This window comes from Catharus ustulatus, chromosome 10 (genome assembly GCF_009819885.2).
Source record: "Catharus ustulatus isolate bCatUst1 chromosome 10, bCatUst1.pri.v2, whole genome shotgun sequence".
Lineage (NCBI taxonomy): Eukaryota > Metazoa > Chordata > Aves > Passeriformes > Turdidae > Catharus > Catharus ustulatus.
This window is the reverse complement of record NC_046230.1, coordinates 773,808-794,492: the sequence shown is the minus strand read 5'-3', so window position 1 is coordinate 794,492 and position 20,685 is coordinate 773,808. Positions and strand designations below refer to the sequence as shown.

General features: G+C 42.4%; 2 protein-coding genes across 3 annotated transcripts; one reads left to right on the top strand and one right to left on the bottom strand.

Moving 5' to 3' along the window:
• The first annotated feature begins 218 nt into the window (after positions 1-218).
• Positions 219-6,145, top strand: MRPS22 (mitochondrial ribosomal protein S22). The gene is made up of 8 exons (XM_033068629.1): positions 219-326; positions 562-722; positions 1,485-1,649; positions 2,784-2,927; positions 3,400-3,483; positions 4,415-4,560; positions 5,615-5,723; positions 5,970-6,145. The coding sequence occupies exons 1-8, from the start codon at positions 227-229 to the stop codon at positions 6,060-6,062; spliced, it is 1,002 nt and encodes a 333-aa protein (XP_032924520.1). The 5' UTR covers positions 219-226; the 3' UTR covers positions 6,063-6,145.
• A 490-nt stretch (positions 6,146-6,635) lies between these two features.
• On the bottom strand, positions 6,636-20,304 carry COPB2 (COPI coat complex subunit beta 2). Of its 2 annotated transcripts, none has more exons than XM_033068626.2 (22): positions 20,219-20,304; positions 18,941-19,078; positions 18,599-18,685; positions 17,614-17,740; positions 16,908-17,056; positions 15,649-15,795; positions 14,511-14,610; positions 14,242-14,384; positions 13,825-14,024; positions 13,429-13,539; positions 13,078-13,166; positions 12,895-13,001; positions 12,472-12,615; positions 11,692-11,822; positions 11,188-11,395; positions 10,848-10,958; positions 9,827-10,041; positions 9,462-9,554; positions 9,205-9,385; positions 9,029-9,097; positions 7,382-7,474; positions 6,636-7,001 (listed from the first exon to the last, which is right to left on the bottom strand). In XM_033068626.2, the coding sequence occupies exons 1-22, from the start codon at positions 20,219-20,221 to the stop codon at positions 6,906-6,908; spliced, it is 2,742 nt and encodes a 913-aa protein (XP_032924517.1). In that variant the 5' UTR covers positions 20,222-20,304; the 3' UTR covers positions 6,636-6,905. The 2 variants fall into 2 exon arrangements, with proteins under 2 accessions (XP_032924517.1, XP_032924518.1); XM_033068627.2 differs by having other exon boundaries at positions 7,382-7,471.
• Between the last annotated feature and the right edge of the window lie 381 nt (positions 20,305-20,685).

Below are 20,685 nucleotides of genomic sequence, written 5' to 3'. Positions count from 1 at the left end.
AACAGGCGCTGCAGGGCACTGGTCAAGCACCAAGCCTGTCTGAGCTCAAGAAGCATTTGGCCAGGGCGTTCAGGCAGAGCGCGACCCTTGGCACAGGGCGTGGCTGCTGCGCAGGGCCGGGAGGAGCCGGACTCGCTGACTCTGTGGGTCCCTGCCCACCCGTACTCTGCGGCTCCGTGCCTCCATTTCCCGGCGCGCCGCGGGGCGGGAAGGGGCGGGGGCGAAGATGGCGGCGCTGGGCGCGCGGTGCTGGGCGGCGCTGCCCACGCGGCTGCGGCAGCTGTGGGCGCTCCCGGTGCGGCGGGCGCTGGCGGCAGATGCGGGCGGTACCCGAGGGGACCCGGGGACACCCCTAGAGCCCTCCCGGCTGCCCCGGCCTCGGGGCTCGGCCGCCTCGCACCGCGTGGCGATGGCCGTGGGCGGCTGCGCTCCTCGTCGGGAGGGATGCGGGTCGGGGCGGGTGCGGGGCCACGGAGGGCCTCGGCGGGGCGGGAGGAGCCGTGAGGGCAGAGGGTGACCACGGCCTCAGCCCCGGGTCACAGCGTGTGCCTCCTCCCGCAGACGGAAAGGCCGCCCAGGCCAGGCCCGCCTTCACGGACGAAGCGGTTCAGGCACTGCTTTACAAAATGACGGGACTCGACCTGCACAAGGTGTTCCGGCCTGTGAAAAAGGGCCTCAAGCCGCCTCACTACAAGCTGATGACCGAAGCTCAGCTGGAAGAGGTAGGCTGCTCTGCTTCCTTTGGAAGTAAGTGTTGGTTTTAGCAAAATGCCTGTAATAGCCCGTATTTATGCCTTCCTCACTACTGCGTTTGAAAACATTCTGGTTTCTTTATTCTGAGATTATTAACAGATTATTATGACACTAAATCAGTATAAATCAGTGTTTCCTCACTTGAAATAGCTTGGTTTGTCCAGGTTTCTGCGGTTTTGATGGAATATGGAAAGACATCTGATGTTTTATTTCTTGAGTGGCAGTTTATTAACCTGTTATGCTTGCTAACTCTGTCAAACACCCTCATTTGATACTTAAGTTACAGCCCTGGGAATCCTTTGACTATTTTTTTCCCTTTCCCCTCTGGTCTGACTTTCTTCAGGATGACAAAAGGATCCGACTTAAGCCAGTTCTGTTGTAGCCACAATTAAAAACTATTGGTCGTGGTTTATGCTTTGGGGGAGATTTACCATGGAAAAACACCTGAAATAAACTTGGTGTTTGACATTAACTTGGTGTTTGCAATAGTTTGTCTGTTGTAGTTTTGTAACTTCCTCCAGCATTTTTTCCAGATTTTAGTAGTATTAAATTGTTTACATGAAATTCATCTACCTAGAGGTGGAATTGGTGTCTCATTTTTTTCTCAACTGCAGAAGGAAAAAACCAAGCTTCTCGAAATGAAAATATTTGTCCCCAAATTGTGTGTTATCTTCCAATAGGAATGTATTTTTAATTGTAAAATTAAACTACTTTTTTTTTTCCCATACAAGGCCACAAGAAAAGCCATTGAGGAAGCTAAAACAAAACTAATCATGCCCCCTGTTTTAAAAGAACGAGAGCCTATAGATGATGTCTTAGCAGAAGATAAAGTCCTTGAAGGAACTGAAACTGCCAAATATGTATTTACAGATTTAAGCTACTCCATTCCACATCGTGTAAGTAACATGATAAAGAGAATTAATTTGTTCTCAAAATAAGCTGTAATGAAAATGTAGATGGATCAGTTTGCAAAAGGGCTGAGGAGCTGAAAATTCAGTGTGGTACACGGTGGTAGAGAAAAATGTATTTCCAAATACTTGCCTTTAACTGATAATCATAAATTCTGCTACTCAAAAGCAGGCATGGGGAAAGCTGTGTGGTAGGTAGTTTATTATTTTATAAGCAGATGCTTGTGATATGGTAGGAGTGCTGAGTTCTTCCATGCTCCTAGAAGCTTTCTGTAGGATTGGATTCCTTTGTAAGATAGAACTCCTCCACACTTGCAAAGATCTGGTGGAAAGCTGTGGAAATGATGAATGAATTCCCAGGCAAGCTGTAAAGGAGTTGGCTAATGGAATTGAGGAGTATAGGGATAAAGTTTCCTTTGATAGTGAAACATCTCAGTTCTTTAAGTACCAGTAATAAGAGGGCAGAAAATTCTTAACAAAGTTATGATTCCAAGAAGCCTTCATGGTTCAGATATGCATATAGTGATGATCCTGTGAAATTAATTGCCCAGTCTTCCGTCTATTACTTTGTCTGAGAGCTTTCTCCAGGACCCTGCTGTTTATTTTCCTGCTGCACCATATTGAAAACTTCCCTGTCAAAAAAACTTTCCCATTTGCCACCCCAAAGCAATTACGCTTGTGAACAGATCTGAGTATATTGCTTAATTTGTTGTATTTTTTGCCTTGTACTTGCCCTTACTTGATTCTAGCACCTACCTCTGGAAAAAAGGTACAAAAGTGCAGGACACTTGCATTCCTAATTTTGTATGGGTTATCAAATGATAAAATCAGTCTAACTCCCTGTCTGGGAGTGAGTTATGTTATATCTAAACTTCCCAGAGCTGTAGCTTTCAGTGTACATGGGCACATGCAGACAGTAAAACTGAGGTGCAAAAGCAGCACTTATTCAGCAGGTAGCAAGGCAGAAATTATCAATCTGGCACATGGCAACAGTGAGGAACTGGTGTTATTGGGGTGACTTTAGGAGTAGAAGGATTTGGACAGATGAGGGGTTTCTTAGGATGGGTCTGGCTATGAAGAGAGAAGGCTTTAGACAGTGTTTGGTTTTGACCTCATTTTCAGGAACGTTTCATTGTGGTGAGAGAACCAAACGGGGTGTTACGCAAAGCTACCTGGGAGGAACGAGACAGGATGATCCAGATATTCTTCCCCAAGGAAGGGCGCCGGGTGATTCCCCCCACACTGTTTAAGGATGAGAACCTTGGGGTAAGCTCTTCCTGGCTTTAAAACAGGGCACTTGTACTTCATGGCAGTCTGATAGTGAAACTCTGCTCTTTGGGCAGAGTAACTCGGAATAAGCCATTCTGCATGGGTGAGTTTAGCTGCTTGAGTTCTGTTTTGAACAACAGCCTTTCATTATAACTTGGTGTAAAACACTTGGAACAAAATTCCAGGTTAGGGCCAGGTAAATCTTGGGTAGATGTAAACACTATCATACTAGAAACAATTGTACATTTAATCTGGCAATGTGAACTGGTGTTTCAGAATCAGAAATCAAGAAACATTATATTAATGTCATCAAGGCAGTTACTGTACTTCTGTCCATTTTGTCTTTTGATGAAGGGGTTACTCACAGTACGTGTTTCCTAGAACAGTGTTGTGGCTACTGTTTTGATTTTGGAGAGTTGGGGATGGTGTGATTACATAACCTACCCCTGAATCTGAACTGTTGTTTCAGACTGTGTTTCAGCAAGACCGTCATGAAGATGTCCTGAACATGTGCATTGCTCAGTTTGAGCCAGATTCACCTGACTATATCAGAGTGAGTTCACTTTGCATTTTTCTAGCAAAAAAAAAAAATCTAGTGGAGAATTGTAGGGTTTATTTTGTAAACATAAATACCTGTCTGGGGAGCAGAGGTGTTGGTCATATGTGCTCTAATTTTCCCATATAGATTATCCCTGTGATGAGTTTTGGGGTTTATTTTTATGGAGAACAGTAAAACAGGATTTTGCACAAGTAATTTTTACCAGCCTAGAAATGTACTGCACATACAGAAATAGTCTTTATTCAGGTACTTTTGGTATCAAAGCAGAATTGATGGTAACACTTGTGAGGGGCTCTGAGCAGTGCTGCTGAAGTCTCACTGACTGCTGGCTTAGGAGCTGGCAGGACCCAATAGGGAACTGACAAAGTGCGTTTTCAGAAACAGCACTGTGCACAAAGTAGCGTTTTTAACAGAGACCAGCTACAAAAATGCAGTTCTAGCAGAATAAAATTAGTAGCTATAGCTGCTGGTAAATATTAGTCTACACTTACTTTTAAAATGTTTACTTTTCTTCAAACTGTACTATTCTCAGTGATTTGAGAAATTATAACTTGTATTAGGCGATTTTTCGAGTAACTTTTTTTCATTAGTAAAGCTTCACCTCTTTGCTCTAGCATTTTTCTCCTGAAAGAAGAAAGGCACTTGACAGTGGTGCAGTGAAAGTTCAGAGCTTATGCCCCTCTCTCCCCAAAAGTTCAGGACAGAGACAGGATTTAGCTTCCTTTTACCATAACCACATCTTTGCCTAAGTACCAAGGACTGGGCTAGCCCAGTGTTACCCTGAATTACAACAGGCGTATGGTTCAGCATATGGCTCACTCCTGCACCTTAGGGGAAATGAAAAGCATTAAAAACTCTGGGAGGTGCAGGGGGAAAGCTGTCAGCAGCTCCAGTTGTGCAGTGAAACAAACCCTTGTGTGTGCAGGTTCACCACCGCACCTACGAGGACATCGAGAAACACGGCAAGTATGACCTGCTGCGCTCAACCAGGCACTTCGGGGGCATGGTGTGGTACCTGCTCAGCAGGAAGAAGACAGATGGCTTACTCATAGACATGATCAACAGAGACCTGTAAGGACAGCCTGACACTTGGAAATCCTGCTTAGCCTTGGAATGAGGATCGCTGTTTGACAGTAAAAACAGTATTGCTGTCAGATGTAGGAAAGTTTCCATCTGCATGTTTTAGGCCAGCTCTTTTAGCTGTATAGGTACTGTTAGCTGTACAGGAGCAACAGTAACAGTCTATGAACTTGTAGGGTATATATAGGTTAGCATTTTGTAGTTTTTAGGGTTTTATTTTTGCTTCCCATGTAATTGTCAGAAGACCTCCAGCTCTGAGCACTGCTGATCTTAAAGCCTGATGCTCCATGTTGAACTCAGTTTTGGCTTATAAGATTGATATACTCTGGGTTTTAGAGTAATTCCTAAGTAGCTTAGGAACATGTAGATAAGATTTCATTTTAAATGGGTTGATTTCTATAAAACATGGTGCTAAATTTGTTCAAAGTTCCCTGAAGTGAACAATATTCAATACTTCAAAATGTCTCTAGATCTGTGAGAAATTTGTACAATCAGCCACCTTGCAGTGATAGTAGCATTTATTTCCTGCTGTTTCTGTCAGAAACTTGGAACAGGTGGTCAGATCTTGCTTTTAAACCTGAGCATTTGGAGAAATCAGGAAGGTTCCTGGTTTAGAATCAGATTGGTAAAGGGAAAATTTACGTATCTGGCCAATTTAAATGAGTAGAGTTTGGAACGTCTTTCCCTGCCGCACACTTCAGTAGTTTTAAATTCAAGTGAGAGCTGTGTGTCACGGGATTTTTAATGCTGCTTCTGTAAACCATACTGGTCATTGCAGTCTGTGTTAGAAAGTTGCACTAAACACTCATTATTGGTAACTAATTGTATTTCAGAGGGATGTCAGCTGTATTATTGCTGAGTAGGCCAGCAGACTTCAGCTGCAGGAGGGATTGATGTAGGTACTTGCCTGTGTATTCCAGGGACTGGATTCTCAGTGGAACAAGCAGTTTGACAGCCTGTGCTGTGCAAAGTGCATCACAAAATACACTCTCTGTAAATACTCTGAAGAGAAAGGAATTGCTAAAATGAGCCTTTATTTGTTTAGGCTGGAGGATGCTACAAGTTTAATTACACTGTATCATATGCTTCACCCTGAGTGTCAGTCAGCAAAGGAAGCTAAAGATGGAAAACTTCAAGGAGTTGATCTGATCAAGGTAAGCTTTTCTGCTTTAAACTACTTAACCTGCAGAAGAGAGCTTTTAACCAGCAGAGCCCCACTTAGTTCAATTTCTCCTCACCTTAGGAAGCAGATACTTAACCAGAACTGGTGTACGCCACACTGGGATTTTTGTTAAACAGTATATATGTACAGCTGCACCAGGATTTCAGGTGGGGGTGGCTTATCTGCCACTGGCATGATGCCTGCTGTTACATTAACCTCTCTCCTGCCATGACTGCAGGTATTTGTGAAAACTGAATCCCAGAGAGAAGGTTATATCCAGCTGGCCCTGCAGGCTTATGAAGAAGCAATGGCTACTTCTTCAGCTTCATGAAGTAAACCTCAGTTCATCAGAAGTTTTAAGTCTGTTTATAAACATTTTCTGTACAGGAAAATACAATAAATACTTGCAAATGACTTCTACAGTGTATTTTTCTTTACTACAGTACATGTGAATCACTACAGCTGTTTATTTTGACAAGTTCTGTAAGTGAACTTAGAGCAGCCATCATGACTTCTGTTTTTGCCAACACTGTACTCTGAGTTTAATTTTTTATTGCTAGATCTTGAATCTAAGGAGGTGCCAACAATTCATTTTAGTTATTGAGGTAAGTGCAGGGTGTAACAAACACCACTTCTGACACTTAAGCTGTATCACTGCTCTGTTGGAGCTTTTAGCTAGAAGTGGTGTCTGAAAGAGCAACTGAGCTGATACTGATGCTTAGCAGTGCTAGATGGCAGCAGAGTGAAAACATAACCACAAACCTCAGTGTAGGTTAAAATACTGTTTTTCATCTACTGTGCTCCTATTTCAAATATTTGGAATATACACTGCGGAAGCTGGGTTATTCTTAAGAATCCTACTGTTCTTAGTAAATATTACTAGTAAACAGAGAACTGAGGAGCAGAATGTTTAAAAGGATTTATTGAATTGCTTGATAAATGAAAACATTTTTAGTATATTCTGGAACAGGCCTACATCTTGAATTTCAACATACTGGAAGCTGATTATCTTTATACAAGTTGCTGGCTCTAGACTTCCTTCTACATGTACATGGTCCACTTCTGATATAAAAATCAAAATAACTTTGAGCAAAATAACTTGGAGTCCACGGAACGTAATGCCTCTGGGTTTTGACCAAATTATTTCCTGATTTGGTCATCTAAAAGAGGATGTTCACTCATCTAAGATCTCTTCATCCAGATTGATATCTGTGGTATCAATATCCTCCAGATCCAAGTTATCTAAGTCATCTTCCAAGTCCAGCAGTGTCTAGGGAGAGAAAAGACTGGATGAGGGGGATACCACTATGGGTACATGTGAGGGAGCTTAGGGCATGGATGGATCTGCACCCTGCAAACCCCAGCCAAGGCATCATGAGGAATACAAGTGCTAAAGGAAGGTGGAGAACTGCCTGCTTGGTGAGGGAGCCTCTTCCAGCACTGCAGCTTTTCACCATGTTCTGAGCAGCTGGGTTTGAACTGCCCCTCATCACCCCCCTGCTGAACAAGTCTGTTACTGTGTGCAGTGTCTGCACTGTTCTGGGACTGCCAGAGTCAGGTTTGCTGGAGCTTGGTTCAATCGCACTCATTAAAAGTCTTTAATGTCAAATGAATTGAGTGCTTATACCTCCCCTCAAACTGTTTGGGTACCTTTTGATCTCTTGCTGGAAGGTTATCAGAATTCTGCACAACTGTCTTCATCACTTCTTGTTTAGGAGAGGGAACTGGTTCTTCAGCCTTCTTCTAATGGCAAAGAAATTCCTTTAGTTTTTTTTCAATTTAAATTCTTTCAACAAAAGCAGGTAAACAACAGCAGACCTCTAATGCCCCTTTCCCCGTGGTTCTCTTTCAGCTTCTCTCAGTTATTCTTGAGCCACATCTTCACTGTCAGAAAGCATTCTAGTCCTCACTCCTCTCTGGAGACTATTTCCCTCCCCAGTATATTTGAAGCAGTTATTGATTTATCAGTTCATTTTAAATACTGAAGTATTTTCAACATCCTCAACAGGAGAGACTAAGTTGGGACTGACAGCAAATTTTAGCAGTTGCTGGGCTTTGTGTCCCAAATACTATAATGGCTTAACACTTCACCTTCTCATTTCACTGCTGCACAACTTTCATATTAAGATAATTCATCAGTCAGTACTATTATTGATGCAATGGTACTATTCAATTAACTATTTAATTATAGAATTAATTTATCTCTTACAAAATGTGCTATATTCAGCCTCAGCTGTAAGAGACTACTGGAGTTTAGGGCTTCTATGCAAAGATAGACTGAGGTCTTGTTTTCAGCTTCTGTGGCAAGCTAATTCTCATTTGCTTCCATAGGTAGCCCTGACAATGTTGTTTATCATCTTTAATAAATGTGCAGACAAGTTTGATTTTGCTTTAATAGTAACAAGAGGCAGAGTCACTACAGAGGCTTGAAAGTAACCTCTCTGCTGTGTCATGGATGTTCAAAATTATGTTTTGTAGTCCATCTCCTATGAGGAAAAATATACAGACAATGAGAGTTGTAGCTTTTCTGTTTCTCCTTCAGTTTCCAGTGCAGTTTTGATTTTAGATGTGTACAGCCTCAAAGAGTTGTGCCTGCATCACTGCCTTTAGGAAATCCTCAATTATGATTTTCACATACAAATGTAAAGTGTATTTGACTTGAGCAAAATTAGAAGTTGTCATCTTCTCCTAAGGCTCTGAAAAGCTTTAAGTGTTTCATCAAATCTGTATGCTTATACCTTGTCCTATTTTCTGCGTAAGAATTGGACAACTGAGGTGGTAAAAAAATGAATTTTTTACTTCAGATATTGATTAGAACCTATGTTCAAGGACCTGAGTAGGATTCCTGGTAGGTTAGTTATGGAGCAGTGTTACTCTATAATCATGCAGCACACCAGCAAAGAACACAGGGCATTTGTCATTGCTGTAATGGGCAAGAGTCTCCATTTCCAGTTACTGAGCTTTTAGAAAACCAGCTGCAGTCAAAGCAGTGTTTGTCAATGTAACTGGAGTTGTTTTTCTGCAGAATGAATTCAATGGAAAGATTCTACAATTACTCACACTACAAAGGGTGACCCATGGTAAGGACGCACACAAATAATTTCACAGTCAAGAAGCTGTTAGTAGGTACAGATGTAGATTAAGAAGAATCTGAGGCAAAAGAACATGAAGCCAACTGCAGCACTTACAGTCAAGGTAATGAAAGCAATAATTCGTCCATTACTGGTGAAATAATTCTCCAGGGCAGATGTTACTGTAAGATAGCAAAATTCTCCCTTAGATTCATCACTCACTGACCTGAGATGTCGTTATTCCAGAGGGCTCAAATCCTTTTGCTTCTTCAAGTAAGTTTCTTTCTTCATTTGGCTACAAGGAAAAAAAATCCCAGACACATTTAAGTATTGCACTGAGTTGCTAAGAGCTGATTTTACACAGCACCAAATATTCTAGAGACAGTAAAACCTTCTACTTACAGTGACAAGGGGGTATTCCCTGGCTGGCCTCAAGTCAGCAAGACTTTGCTTAACATATTCTTCAGCAACAAAAGCTTCCTTTAATCCAGGGAAAAGGTTTTCATATTCTGTAGGATCAGCAAGGGACTCAGCAGCTTTTTGATTGACTTTAGAGAGGTTCTCCCGCCAGAGTTTAACAACCCTGGAGATGCAAACCAGATTTGTTAGACAGCTCATTAGACAACACAACTCATGCTCTGCACATGCTTAGAAATTACCTTGAAACTTGGCTTGGCAAATAGGTCCGTGCAAGGAAAGCAGCTTCAGGGAGACGCCCAGTTTTGATCAGGAGTTCCAAGCATGAATCAAGCCTAAAAGATTTCAAAATGTGATTTTAACTAGTAAACTTAATAAAGCCAAATTCTTGTAATTGAACAGCTGTTTATTCTATTTCATTAATTTAAGGTGCTTTCATTTCAGATTTTAAATTTAGCAGCCATCATGGAATGAGCTTTTCTGAGAAGGACCTATGCCCATCTCTCTCCATGAAGTTTTCAGTTAGTTGTTAACCACTTGAAGAACCTGAGGGTCTTGACACTTGAGAAAGCAGAACAGTGTAATCAAAAGCTCATTTGCTACTTACTTTCCCTGCAGGAAGTAGCTCATAAATGCCACATTATTCTTGCCATCCTTTTCTGCACCTTCGGCCAACTTGTTCACCATGCTGGCGTTCCCTGAAGCTGTGGCCAGGAGCAGCAGCCCTCCGTAGTCTTGGGCATGGTGGAGACACTCTTGGGCTAAGCCAAACTGGCATTTACTGATGGCAAGCTCTGCAAGCTGCTTCCACTTCTGTTCTGACTAATTTTGTACAAAAAGGGGAGAGGGGGAAAAAGGAAAAACCAAATCACTCACATTTCTGAACAGCATTTAAAGGTTTTCACAGCACTCAGTAGGAAAATATATGTTGACTTGTGAAGGTGCTGTATCCATGACTACACTTGTCTTCCCTTTGAGGTGCTGTGCTTCCAGCACTCTCAGTCAGTGTTAAGAGATCCCTACCCAGCTGTAACATTACATAAAATAAACAGCTTCCCAGTAAACATGGAGGGGGGAAGGCAGGCATAACTCTGGAAATTTAACTAACAATCTCTTAAAGCTCCCAAGTTAACCCTGAGAACACTGAAAGGCATTTGTGTCTGTTACTAAGTTACCATTCCTTCGAAATGACTTGATTATTTTACAGCAGGAGCAATGAGATCAATTCTCTGTGCAATAATGATGGGATAAATCACTGCCAGTCAGTTCTTTTAGTGCAGCAGCCTAAGTTTGCCAAGGCTGGAACAAAGGCCTGAAGGCTTCAGCCCTGTCTTTCCTCACCTGACTGTTAAGTACTGGAGATTAAGGCTTGGTTCTGGGCTCAAGTTTTCTATTCTCCAGGAGTTCCTGTAGCTTTCTGACCAGTCACCATTCTTTGTCCCCATCCCACAGCCTAGATTCCTTTGAATTACAGACAGAAGTACTTCACCAAAGGAGCTGGAGGCATTTCAGTTGTGTTTAAGGAGTTGTATTGCATCCCCACATATCACTGCCTTTTCTTACAGGGCCTCTCAGACTCCTGCTAAGACTCAGAATCCAGGATGAACTACCCAAATTTATATAGTTACCTCTGCTTCCACTGCAAGCTGATAGGCTATTTTTAATTCTCCAAGTTGAAGAGCAAGTTCAAAACGATGCTCTGGATCTGTAGATACTGCAAGAGCTTGTTGTTTGAAGCCCTAAAATAAAAATCTGACAGTGAAGCTGGGGCCTGTCAGGTCAAACATAATCCTAAATACTTTAACAAAAGCACTCTGAACAGAAGGTTACAGTGTTCTCAAACAAACAGGATAATTAACAAGAGTTAACACTCATAGATAGTATCACTGGGTTTTGCTTAGCAAACTCAATTAAGAATGTGAATAAACTGATTTATTTAGTTGCATAACTAAGAAGTAGCTTTCTTGCCTGTTTTTCAAGAAAATGTGCGACCCTGGTTCGCTGTTCTTTTGGGATTGTGGGAAGAACTTTGTCAGCCATGCCGAAATCTCTCCTCATCACAGCAGTTTGATATTCGAGCACTGAGACCAGCAGAGAGTAACTAACAATGTTTAGCTCTTTATCGCCCAAGTACAGCCTGTTGTCCTTGGGGATATACCCCAGGAGATACATAGTTCTGAAACAAAACAAAGAGCACTCAGCTGTAACAGAGCCACACAAAGAGTCTGTAAAAAAACATTCCAGTAGTTCTTATGGTAGCAGGAATACTCCCATCAAATACTCAGCTGTTCCTGGAAGTATTCTTTCACACAGCACTGCTCATCCCTCAGACCTGCACTGCTGCCTCACAACACCCACCTTGTTCCCACCTCTGGTGCTAAACCAGGGCACAGCAGCAGCTGCCAGAGTTCACCTGAACCCCCTGCTCTCACTGAGAGAACCTTGAACACTTGAACTGAAGCAGTAACTCACCTGTCCAAGTGGGCAATGGTGACAATCTCTCCTCCAACATAGTAGTTGAGTCTGTTCACAGAACTGGTGTAAATAAAGCAGTCACCGACCCACAGACCTGTTTTCACAATCTCCTGGATCTCTCCAAGAACCTGCAAAGCAAATTTAGTTCATTAGATACATGAAAAGATACTTCTACATAGCAGAAAGACTAGTGCCATTTAAAATATAATTCCATATTCCATACTTAAATAGTTGGGCAAGTTGCAAATATAAGATTAGATATAGATTAGACATACATAAATGATAATTCAGTTTTACATACATACTGCCCTAATTCTCAACTAAGCCAATTATGAATCTAGGCAACAAGCACCAAACTAAGCATTAGCAAGACAATCAAAGGTAACTTTCCTTCTGAAATTTTGATTTCTGATGTTTCATTGTATGAGGTTTTTTCACTTCTCAAACTTGAATAACATTTCAAAACTTGAAAATTGTTGAAAAAAATAGGCAATGACCCAAAAATGTGTTTTAAAAATAATCTCTATAATTCTCTGACAATAGTGAACAGATGAAGAGAAATGCAGGCATCAAGACCTGTTATGCTGGGATTCAGACAGGGATACACTCCTCAAGAATCCCAAAAAAATGATCAAGTATTCCTCAGGCAGATGCACGATGTGTGATACTAAAAATGGTCTGGAAACTAACATTTAAATTGGACTATGTTAAGGACTAAGTTTGCTGCACGCTCTTGCTTCTCTCATCTCTAATCTTCTACTTTTAAATAGAAGGTACCTCAAAGGCATCTTCAATTCCATCTTCAGTGACACCTTCATGTGTTTCTTGGGCTGCTGCCACTTTTTCTGACAGGTACTTGAGAATGAAGAATGACTCTTCTGTAGCAATGCACACAAGCTCCCCCGAGTCAGACCAGAAAATCTGTGACAGCAGAATCAACAGAGCACAGTGTTACACACCCCAGGTTACAGACCACGTGGGAATGAAGGGTAAAACACACCAGCTCTAAAAGCTTTAGGACTGAGAAGCCAGCACATACAGGATTTTTTTTGCTCTTTCTGCTACATGGCTGAGATCAACTTAAATTATTACTTTATTACTGACAGTTTGGCTTCATGCAAGAAAATCAGTTTAGTAAAATAATATAAATCAGTAAACACCCAGACAGGTAAATCTCTTCAGTCCCATGCAGAACCTTACGTGCTTGGGCTGGATTTCAATCCTGCGAATCAGTTCTGTGTTCTCCCAGTCGTAGAATGCCAGGCCATTAACAGATCTGACCCCCAACAGAAAGCCACCATAGATGCCTGCAAGAAAATAAAGGTAGAAGAAATCCCCATTGTACAAAAATCACACCAACAGAACTATTGTTAAAGTACTTACCTTCTGCTCCAAAATCAGGCTTGAATGACTTCTTCTCTTTGAAATTCTTAAATATCTTTACAACACTGTTGCTCTCCCTGATTGCATATCTAAATAGATATTAAATTGTAAATAAACAAAACAATTATTCAGTTTCCAAAGTAGTAAATTATTAAACCATAAGCTGCTACAAAACAACTGCACTTGAGTGATCTTCTAAAACCAGCAGAGTGCTAAAAATCCTAACTTTTCAAGCAGGACAACTATTTAAAGTTCAATTTACATGCATGTTTTGGTCTGAAAATGGCCTGAAAACTAAACTAAAGTAGCAGCAGTACATGTAATACATAGGAAAAAACTTGCAAGACTTACTCTGAAGAGTCATGTGCCCACACAAACTCCTGTGCAGACCCAAAGCTCTTGTTCCTCAGAGCCATGGCTGTGTAGATGATGTATTCACCATCACCACACACCACCACAAACCTGGGGCAGGAGAGAGAGGCACTTGTCAAATATCTGTGTTCAGGTCAACATACAGCAGCAAGAAGGCAAATGATCTGTAAAGGTAAAGGTTCCCATGCCCAGGGTAATCACTGAAACACAGAATATGAGCTTTATATATGCCTAAAATTTCATGGAACTCCATTTCCTTTCTGAATCATGCTCCTCCTGGTCTCCACAGAGCAGCTCTTGTACCTTGGATCTCTTTTGAGCCTGTTAACAAAAAACCCCAACCAGTTCAAGAGAAGTGATAAAGGAACGCGTTACCGTCCATTAGGGTTGTGCTGGATTGTCTGAGGATATATTTCACAGCTGCCCATATCCTTCACAGCCAGCGGCAACCTCTCTCCATCTTTGATTTCCGCATCTCCCATTGCTTTCAAGTTAGCCTGTTGGACTTCAGAATGTTTAGCCCAAATAATTTTTCCATTTGCATCCATGGACATAGCAGGTTCTTCACGACCAAGCTAGAAAGTAAGATTGAAGTTAGCCTATGGAAAAAATACATTGTTGATTTTCTTTTCAGTTGAAAACATCAAGTGAAATGGCCGATCTCTACCAAAAAAATGCCAACTAAAATGCCAAAATTTCTGAGTATTTAACATACTCAGAATCAGAAACCAGTTGTTGTGCACACAGGACAGCAATGAATCACAATTTCTCGCTTCAAACCGTGAACTGTACCTTAACAATAATGCTGCCCTCATCATATCCCAAAGCCACGTTGTTGGAGCCCCTCAGGCTGGCCACACACCACACCCTCTCCATGCCGTAGTTCAGGGTGCTCTCCAGGCGGTATGTGCTGGAGTGCCAGATACGCACCGTGCCTGGGAAAAAACAGGGAGATGGATCCTTTCATCTCAGTGTGAGGGTGCAGGGGTGCAAGCACACAACCACAAGAGCTCTCCCCTCCGTTCTTTTCCTGTCCTTTCTACACCAGAAAACCCAGTTACCGTCTTCAGAGCCAGTGATGATGATGGGCAACTCTGGATGGAAGCTGACACATGACACGTTCTGAGCGTGGCCTTCCAGTGTCTGGACACAGGTTTTATTCTGAAAGAAAGAGACAACACAATGCCACATTTTAACCCTTATTTCTTAAAAAAAAAGTATCTGTCCCAAATTCAAAATAGATCTGAAAATTCTCTAGATTTCTTACATTTGCAAGGCATTCAAACAATAGCACTAAGCTGTTAAAAACTGTGATTGCATTGAGTTGTATCTCCTGCCCAGATGAAAATATTTTATTTCCCTTGACAGAGGCATTTTCCTCTTACTTTCAGATGTGTTTATGGCTAGAAAACATGTTTTCTCAGAGCTGCATAGCACAGCGGATTAAAGAAAGATAGAAAGCCGAGTTCACTGGAAAAACAAAAACCAGAACCAAACATTGCATTACAGGTGAAAATAGATCTAATTTAGATCTTCGGTAAGAATGTTCATTCACACAGTTGTGAAAGAGAGGCTACTCTGCTTGAGGTAACTAAGATTGGAGCATGTATAGTGTCTCCAGCTGCACATGGTGGCAAAATCTCAAGCACTATTGTGTAATATGACTGCACTGAAGCTTAATTTAATAATGCCAGCTTCAACTTCTGGGCTTGGATTTACTCCAGGGTAGTAAGTTTTAACAAGCAGAAAGTACCACCTAAAAACTTCTGTTTTGCCGTTCTGGCCATTCAGACACTTGTATACAGGAAGAACTCAGGAGTTCTAGGCTCCAGCACCAGAACTGATCTCTTTCCTGAGGAGCATTCAAGCAGGGCACCTCATCACTCCTGCCCTGTTTGTGGGTAGAAGCACTGCATGTGTGTGCATGCAACACCTGGGACTGTGCCAATGTGCATAGGATGAAACAGGAGTGGGGGGAAGCTATAAAGAATGAAGAAAGAAAAGAGAACTGGAAGGATGGAAGGAGTTGATACATGAGCAGTATTTACACTTGAACACAGAAGAGGAACAGCTTAATCCACAAATATGAGGCCTAAAAGGCAGGGAATCAATTTGTCATAGGAAAAAAAATCTAACAACAGAAACTTTATAACAAATGTGGCAGCCTGCACAAAGGCTCCTGGAGAGCTGGGCACACACCTGGTAGTCCCAGATCTTCACCAGACGGTCATCTGCCCCAGAAATGAGGTATGGCTTGTCCCCACCACTGTAATAGTCAATGCAGTTCACTCCTTTTTCATGGCCTTCCAGGGTGAAGTTGGGAGAGGATGATCCAAGCTGCCACACCTGACCAACAAAACACAACCACCTGTATTCAGCAATCTTCTGTGTCCACGTCAGCGCTGGCAAACACAACAGGCCTGCAGTAGTACTTCACAAATCCAAAGAGAAATAAGACAGAATTCCAAAGACATAGTTGTTTTCTTAGGTGAAAAACATCAGCAATTGCTCCAACCAGTCCTTCCCCAATAAACACAAAAAACACGCTGAATCACCCATGCTCTGCTCATGCCTCTAAACAATGAAATTGGTTGCTTTAAACTTTTTTAAGGACATAAAACCATAGGAAGCACTGCTTTTAAGACGTAATATCTGTTAATAAAACTAGCTAGTAACTAATTGTTATTATACATGAGTTTCCTCCAACCGACTCCTGATTTTTAATTTTTCCACTTGCACTAAAGAATATCAAATCTCATGTTAATTGAGGATACAAAATGAAGCAAATCAAGGGTAGATATACTAGTGTTTTCTCATGTTTATAACCTCAAATCAGCATTTACCTGCACCTGATCTCAACATCTGTGGCCATATGAAATCAGTGCTGGCTTTTTACAGCCAGCATACTGATAATGTACAGGAAATGTGAGGAGGTGTCACCGCACAGTGGCTGCAAATCCATAGTCACAGATACTTAGTAACAGCTGCACAGCAAATGAGACCGTGAGAAGGCAGAAAGTGTCTCTGGAAACAGCTCCATGCATAGACAGCCAAGGACATCAAAGTAATGGGAGAGACCTTTTCCAGGGTTTATTTTTTTTTTCTTTTTAATGCACAGTTGAAGTCTTTATCCACTATACAGTTTCAATACTCCCAAATTACTCATTGACAATGAAACCATTGCTCCTTTCCTATATTTCTGTGTAGTCAAAATGGAGATACAGCACTTAAAAGAGCTTAAAGAACTAGTCTCCAATGATTAGAGAAAACAGGTAATCTGGTAAATTTACTGAATTGCTTAGGCAGGTGCCTGGACCAACGTCCAGGTCTTTGTTCAGTCAAAATTCTATTACTGCATCTGCTTTTAAGAATACAGACCCATCATCTATACAAGATTATTGGTTTGTGTATGCTGATCATCACTTAAAGACTAAAAAACCCAAACAGAGTTTCTCTACCTTAATTGTCCTATCCAAAGAGGCACTGGCAAACTGGTTGTTGTCTTTTGGGTTTATGACAATCTGCATGACATAATGAGTGTGCCCTTCAAACACCTGAGAACAAGACCATTTCTTATCCCAGTCCCAGAGTTTGATCAGCATGTCATCTGGAAAAAAACACAAATAAACAACCAAGCTTCAGTGGGTGAGAACCACCTCCTTAAACTGCATAATCCTCCAGAACTTCATGTTACAGGCTGGAAAGGAGGCACTGCTAATAATCTGTTTGCATCTATAAGATTACCAGTCCTTGCAGAAGGACCACTGGGAGATTAAAGTTGTCTGTTGCTTTCAAGTCAGGTTCCCAACTAAAAACTTACTCCAAACCACGATGAAATTTTTTTAAAAACACAACTTAAGCTGTTGAGTGCTTGCCATGTTAATTAGCACATACACAAATGTTTCCTCTGGCAGATATTAAGAGAGAAGGCTCACTGCTCTTCTCTGACAAGAACACAAGCCATTATATTTTAAAATTTAACTGTAGTTGATATTCCATTAAAAAAACAGGAATGCATCTACCAAGAAACAACAAAATGACAACTGTCACATTGGCTACTTCCTCCAGGAATCCTGAGTCTTCCCACAAAGACCTGCAAGCCCTCACTGCACAGAAAACAGGAGTTTGAAAATAGAACATGAAAACATCTCCCAGGACTCTCACCACTGCTCGTGAGGATGAAGGGCTGCGTGGGGTGCACTGCAATGCACCGGATGTAGTCGGAATGGGCCTCAAACATGTGAACTCTTTCCAGCGTGTTGTAATTAAAAACTCTGATCTGCATGTCATCCTGGGAAAGAGACAAAAAGCCACACGAAAATAAGTCCAGTACAGTGCCCCTTCTATGCAATGCAGGGGAGCTAGGAAAAAACATTCCACCATTGAAGACAACAAAATATTTAAGGAATTTTGCTTGCTAAGGGATAGACATTGTACTTGGATTCAGAAGGCTATAAATTACACACTGTTGTTCCAAGTAATTTACGCAACAGAAAAAATTTCAACCAAATTTTCATTTTTACAAGTAACTGAGTCATGGCAGCATAAGGTAATGAAACGAAAATAAATTTTTAGTCTGCGTATAGGGCAGAAGAAATGAAAGTTGAGACAAAAATATTTAGGCATTACCTTAATTTAGCCAAAAAATATTCACTCCATAAAGAAAAATGTGTTACCAAGATCAGAATACATATATTCCTCTCAAGATAGATTCACCAAATAAATACAGACATTTTTTTCTAGTGGTAAGTAAAACTAAAAAAAAAATAATATAACCAAGAACAAAACTAGAAAGTAATTTCTAATTCATGTTACCTAGGACTGTCAGAAGTTTCATCTTAGTTAAAGTAGCACCTATGACACTGAGTCAGAACTGTGTGCTGAATATGTTCCAGCTGGCAGGAAAAGCTGAACTCTATCCACCTGGCATTACCTGCAGAGTCAGTCAGGTTAGCAGGATGCTCTCTTGAAATGAAAATGTTAAGCTTCTAAGTTTCTTTAAAGGAGAAAACTTTTGTAGTGAAGTATTCTCTTCTCCTCTACAAATTCATATCAGGCCAGATTATTACATGATGCAGAAAGTAATGGCATGAAAATTAATCAGAGAAAGTGCAGCTGCATAGGAAACCACAAGAAGAGAACAGCTTACAGCTCCAGTAACAACCCAGTTCTTCCTCGCCACGAACTTGGCAGCTCTCACAGGCAGGTCACACACTTCAAAATTCTTCACCAGAGTCTGAAAATAAAAATAGTTAAGTTTACAGCACTGGAGACAATACCGATTTTGAAACCAGCTCTTTCTACTTTTTTAACCGTGTCCAATATGTAATTTCCTAGTCTATTGACACAGTGACTCTTGTACTCAGCCAGAGGAGAGCATAGTCAGTGAACAGCAGTAATTGAAGACTCAGTACAAATTCAATTTTCCAGCACCAGATACACATCTGCCAGTGAAGAACTCTTCCCAGTAAGGCACAGCTAAAGCCATCACCTGTGTTTCGTGGTTCCACACACACACACTGCCATTGTAGAGGCTGGCCAGCATCCATGGCTCCGTGGGATGCAAGTCCACACTCTTCACTCGGTCAGAGCGGGCAGTCAGCTTCCGCTTGATGTCCAGTCGGAGAGGCTGGGGGAAATAGTGGGCAATGCCAGGTGATTTAACAGTGATTTAATAGCAAACTGGCACAGAAAAGGGAAAAGGAAAGCTGCAGTTTGCTCTTAGAATAAAAGGATCCAATCCTGCTGTTCAGGCAGACAGAAGTTCCTACTGTTTTCTATCCATCTGCGTATCTGGTTTTGTGGGAAGTATCACATCCCCACCAATGGCAATTGCTCTGTTTAATTTAATTCTGTGAAATTCAGAATTTCTTCATACTGGAAAAAGTGTCTCCAGCAGAGTCAACAAAAAAACAAGAGATGCACTGCACATCTTCCTGGTGTCACTGAACTATGAAAGCAAAGGAGAATGTGCACCTAATACAAATGTTAGAAAATTAATCTTCCTGCTACTTTACCTGACAAACCAGGAAGTCAGTCATCGCAATAGAGCAACAACATTATTTGCCCATTGTAAGTTTACTTCCATTCACAATTCCAAAATTACATTTTAGAATGGAACACTGTCTTGTAGAAAGTGAGGAGGGGCAAATTTAATTCTTTCCTTTACAAAGAAGGCTCTGGCCTTACACTTTTATCACTGGCAATATAAAGCCAGAGTACTTAAAAAGCATGAAGTCTAGCAAAGTGATTTTCTAATATAGTCCAGGCATTATGGATTCATTTAGAGATCATTTAACGCTGCTTTTATTTCAGAGAATTCAGTGAATAATGGCTGATCAAAGAACACTCCATGTATTAATAAAACCTGCAGTTACATATGTTAGACACTACAAGGAGAAAAAACCACCTGGCTATCCTGTAGTAGCTGTACCACAGCCATGACATGGGATGTGGAGATGAATTTGGGTTCGTTTCTCCTGCTACAAACACCAGGAAGGCAAGCACAGCTACCCTTGACTCCGCGCTTATCCCTGGAAGCGCTGAGCTCTGCAGCTCCCGAGGGCCGGGACCGGCGGCTCCGAGGGGCGAGTGCGACACGCAGCCCGAGCCCCGGGACGGCCGCTCGGTGGGCTGAGGAACACCTCGGGCAGCGCCGCGGCCCCGGCCCCTCCTGCCCTCGGGGCTGCGCTGCCTCGCTGCGGCCGCCTGGGATGGTCTCCCTCCCGCAACAAGAGCGAGGCGCCCCCAGGACCCTGCTATGGCTCACCATGGCCCCGCTGTGCCCAGGCGCCGCCCCGGCCCCGCTCGCCGCCGCTCGGGCTCGGTCCGACCTCCGACGTGGAGCTTCCGGGCCCGCCGCTCTCGCGACAGCTCCGCCGGGGCGGCACTCAGTCTCGCGAGAGGCAGGCTCCCCCGTGGGATGCTGGGATATGTAGTCGGGCGGCGCGCACCGCGGGGCACGGTGGGAGCTGTAGTTGGTGCGCGCTGCCTCAGGAGGGGAGGGGGCTCGGAGCTGTGGTCACAGACTGGGACGGGGCCCACGGGGACCATCGAACCCAGCTCCGACCCCGCACACCATACCCCGAGCATCGCTCCGAGTGTCTGAGGGTGTACCCAGCTCCCGGGAGCCCACACCACACCCTGAGTATCGCTCCGAGTGTCTGAGAGTGTACCCAGCTCCTGCACACCACACCCTGAGCGTCGCTCCGAGTGTCCGAGCGCGTACAGGAACCC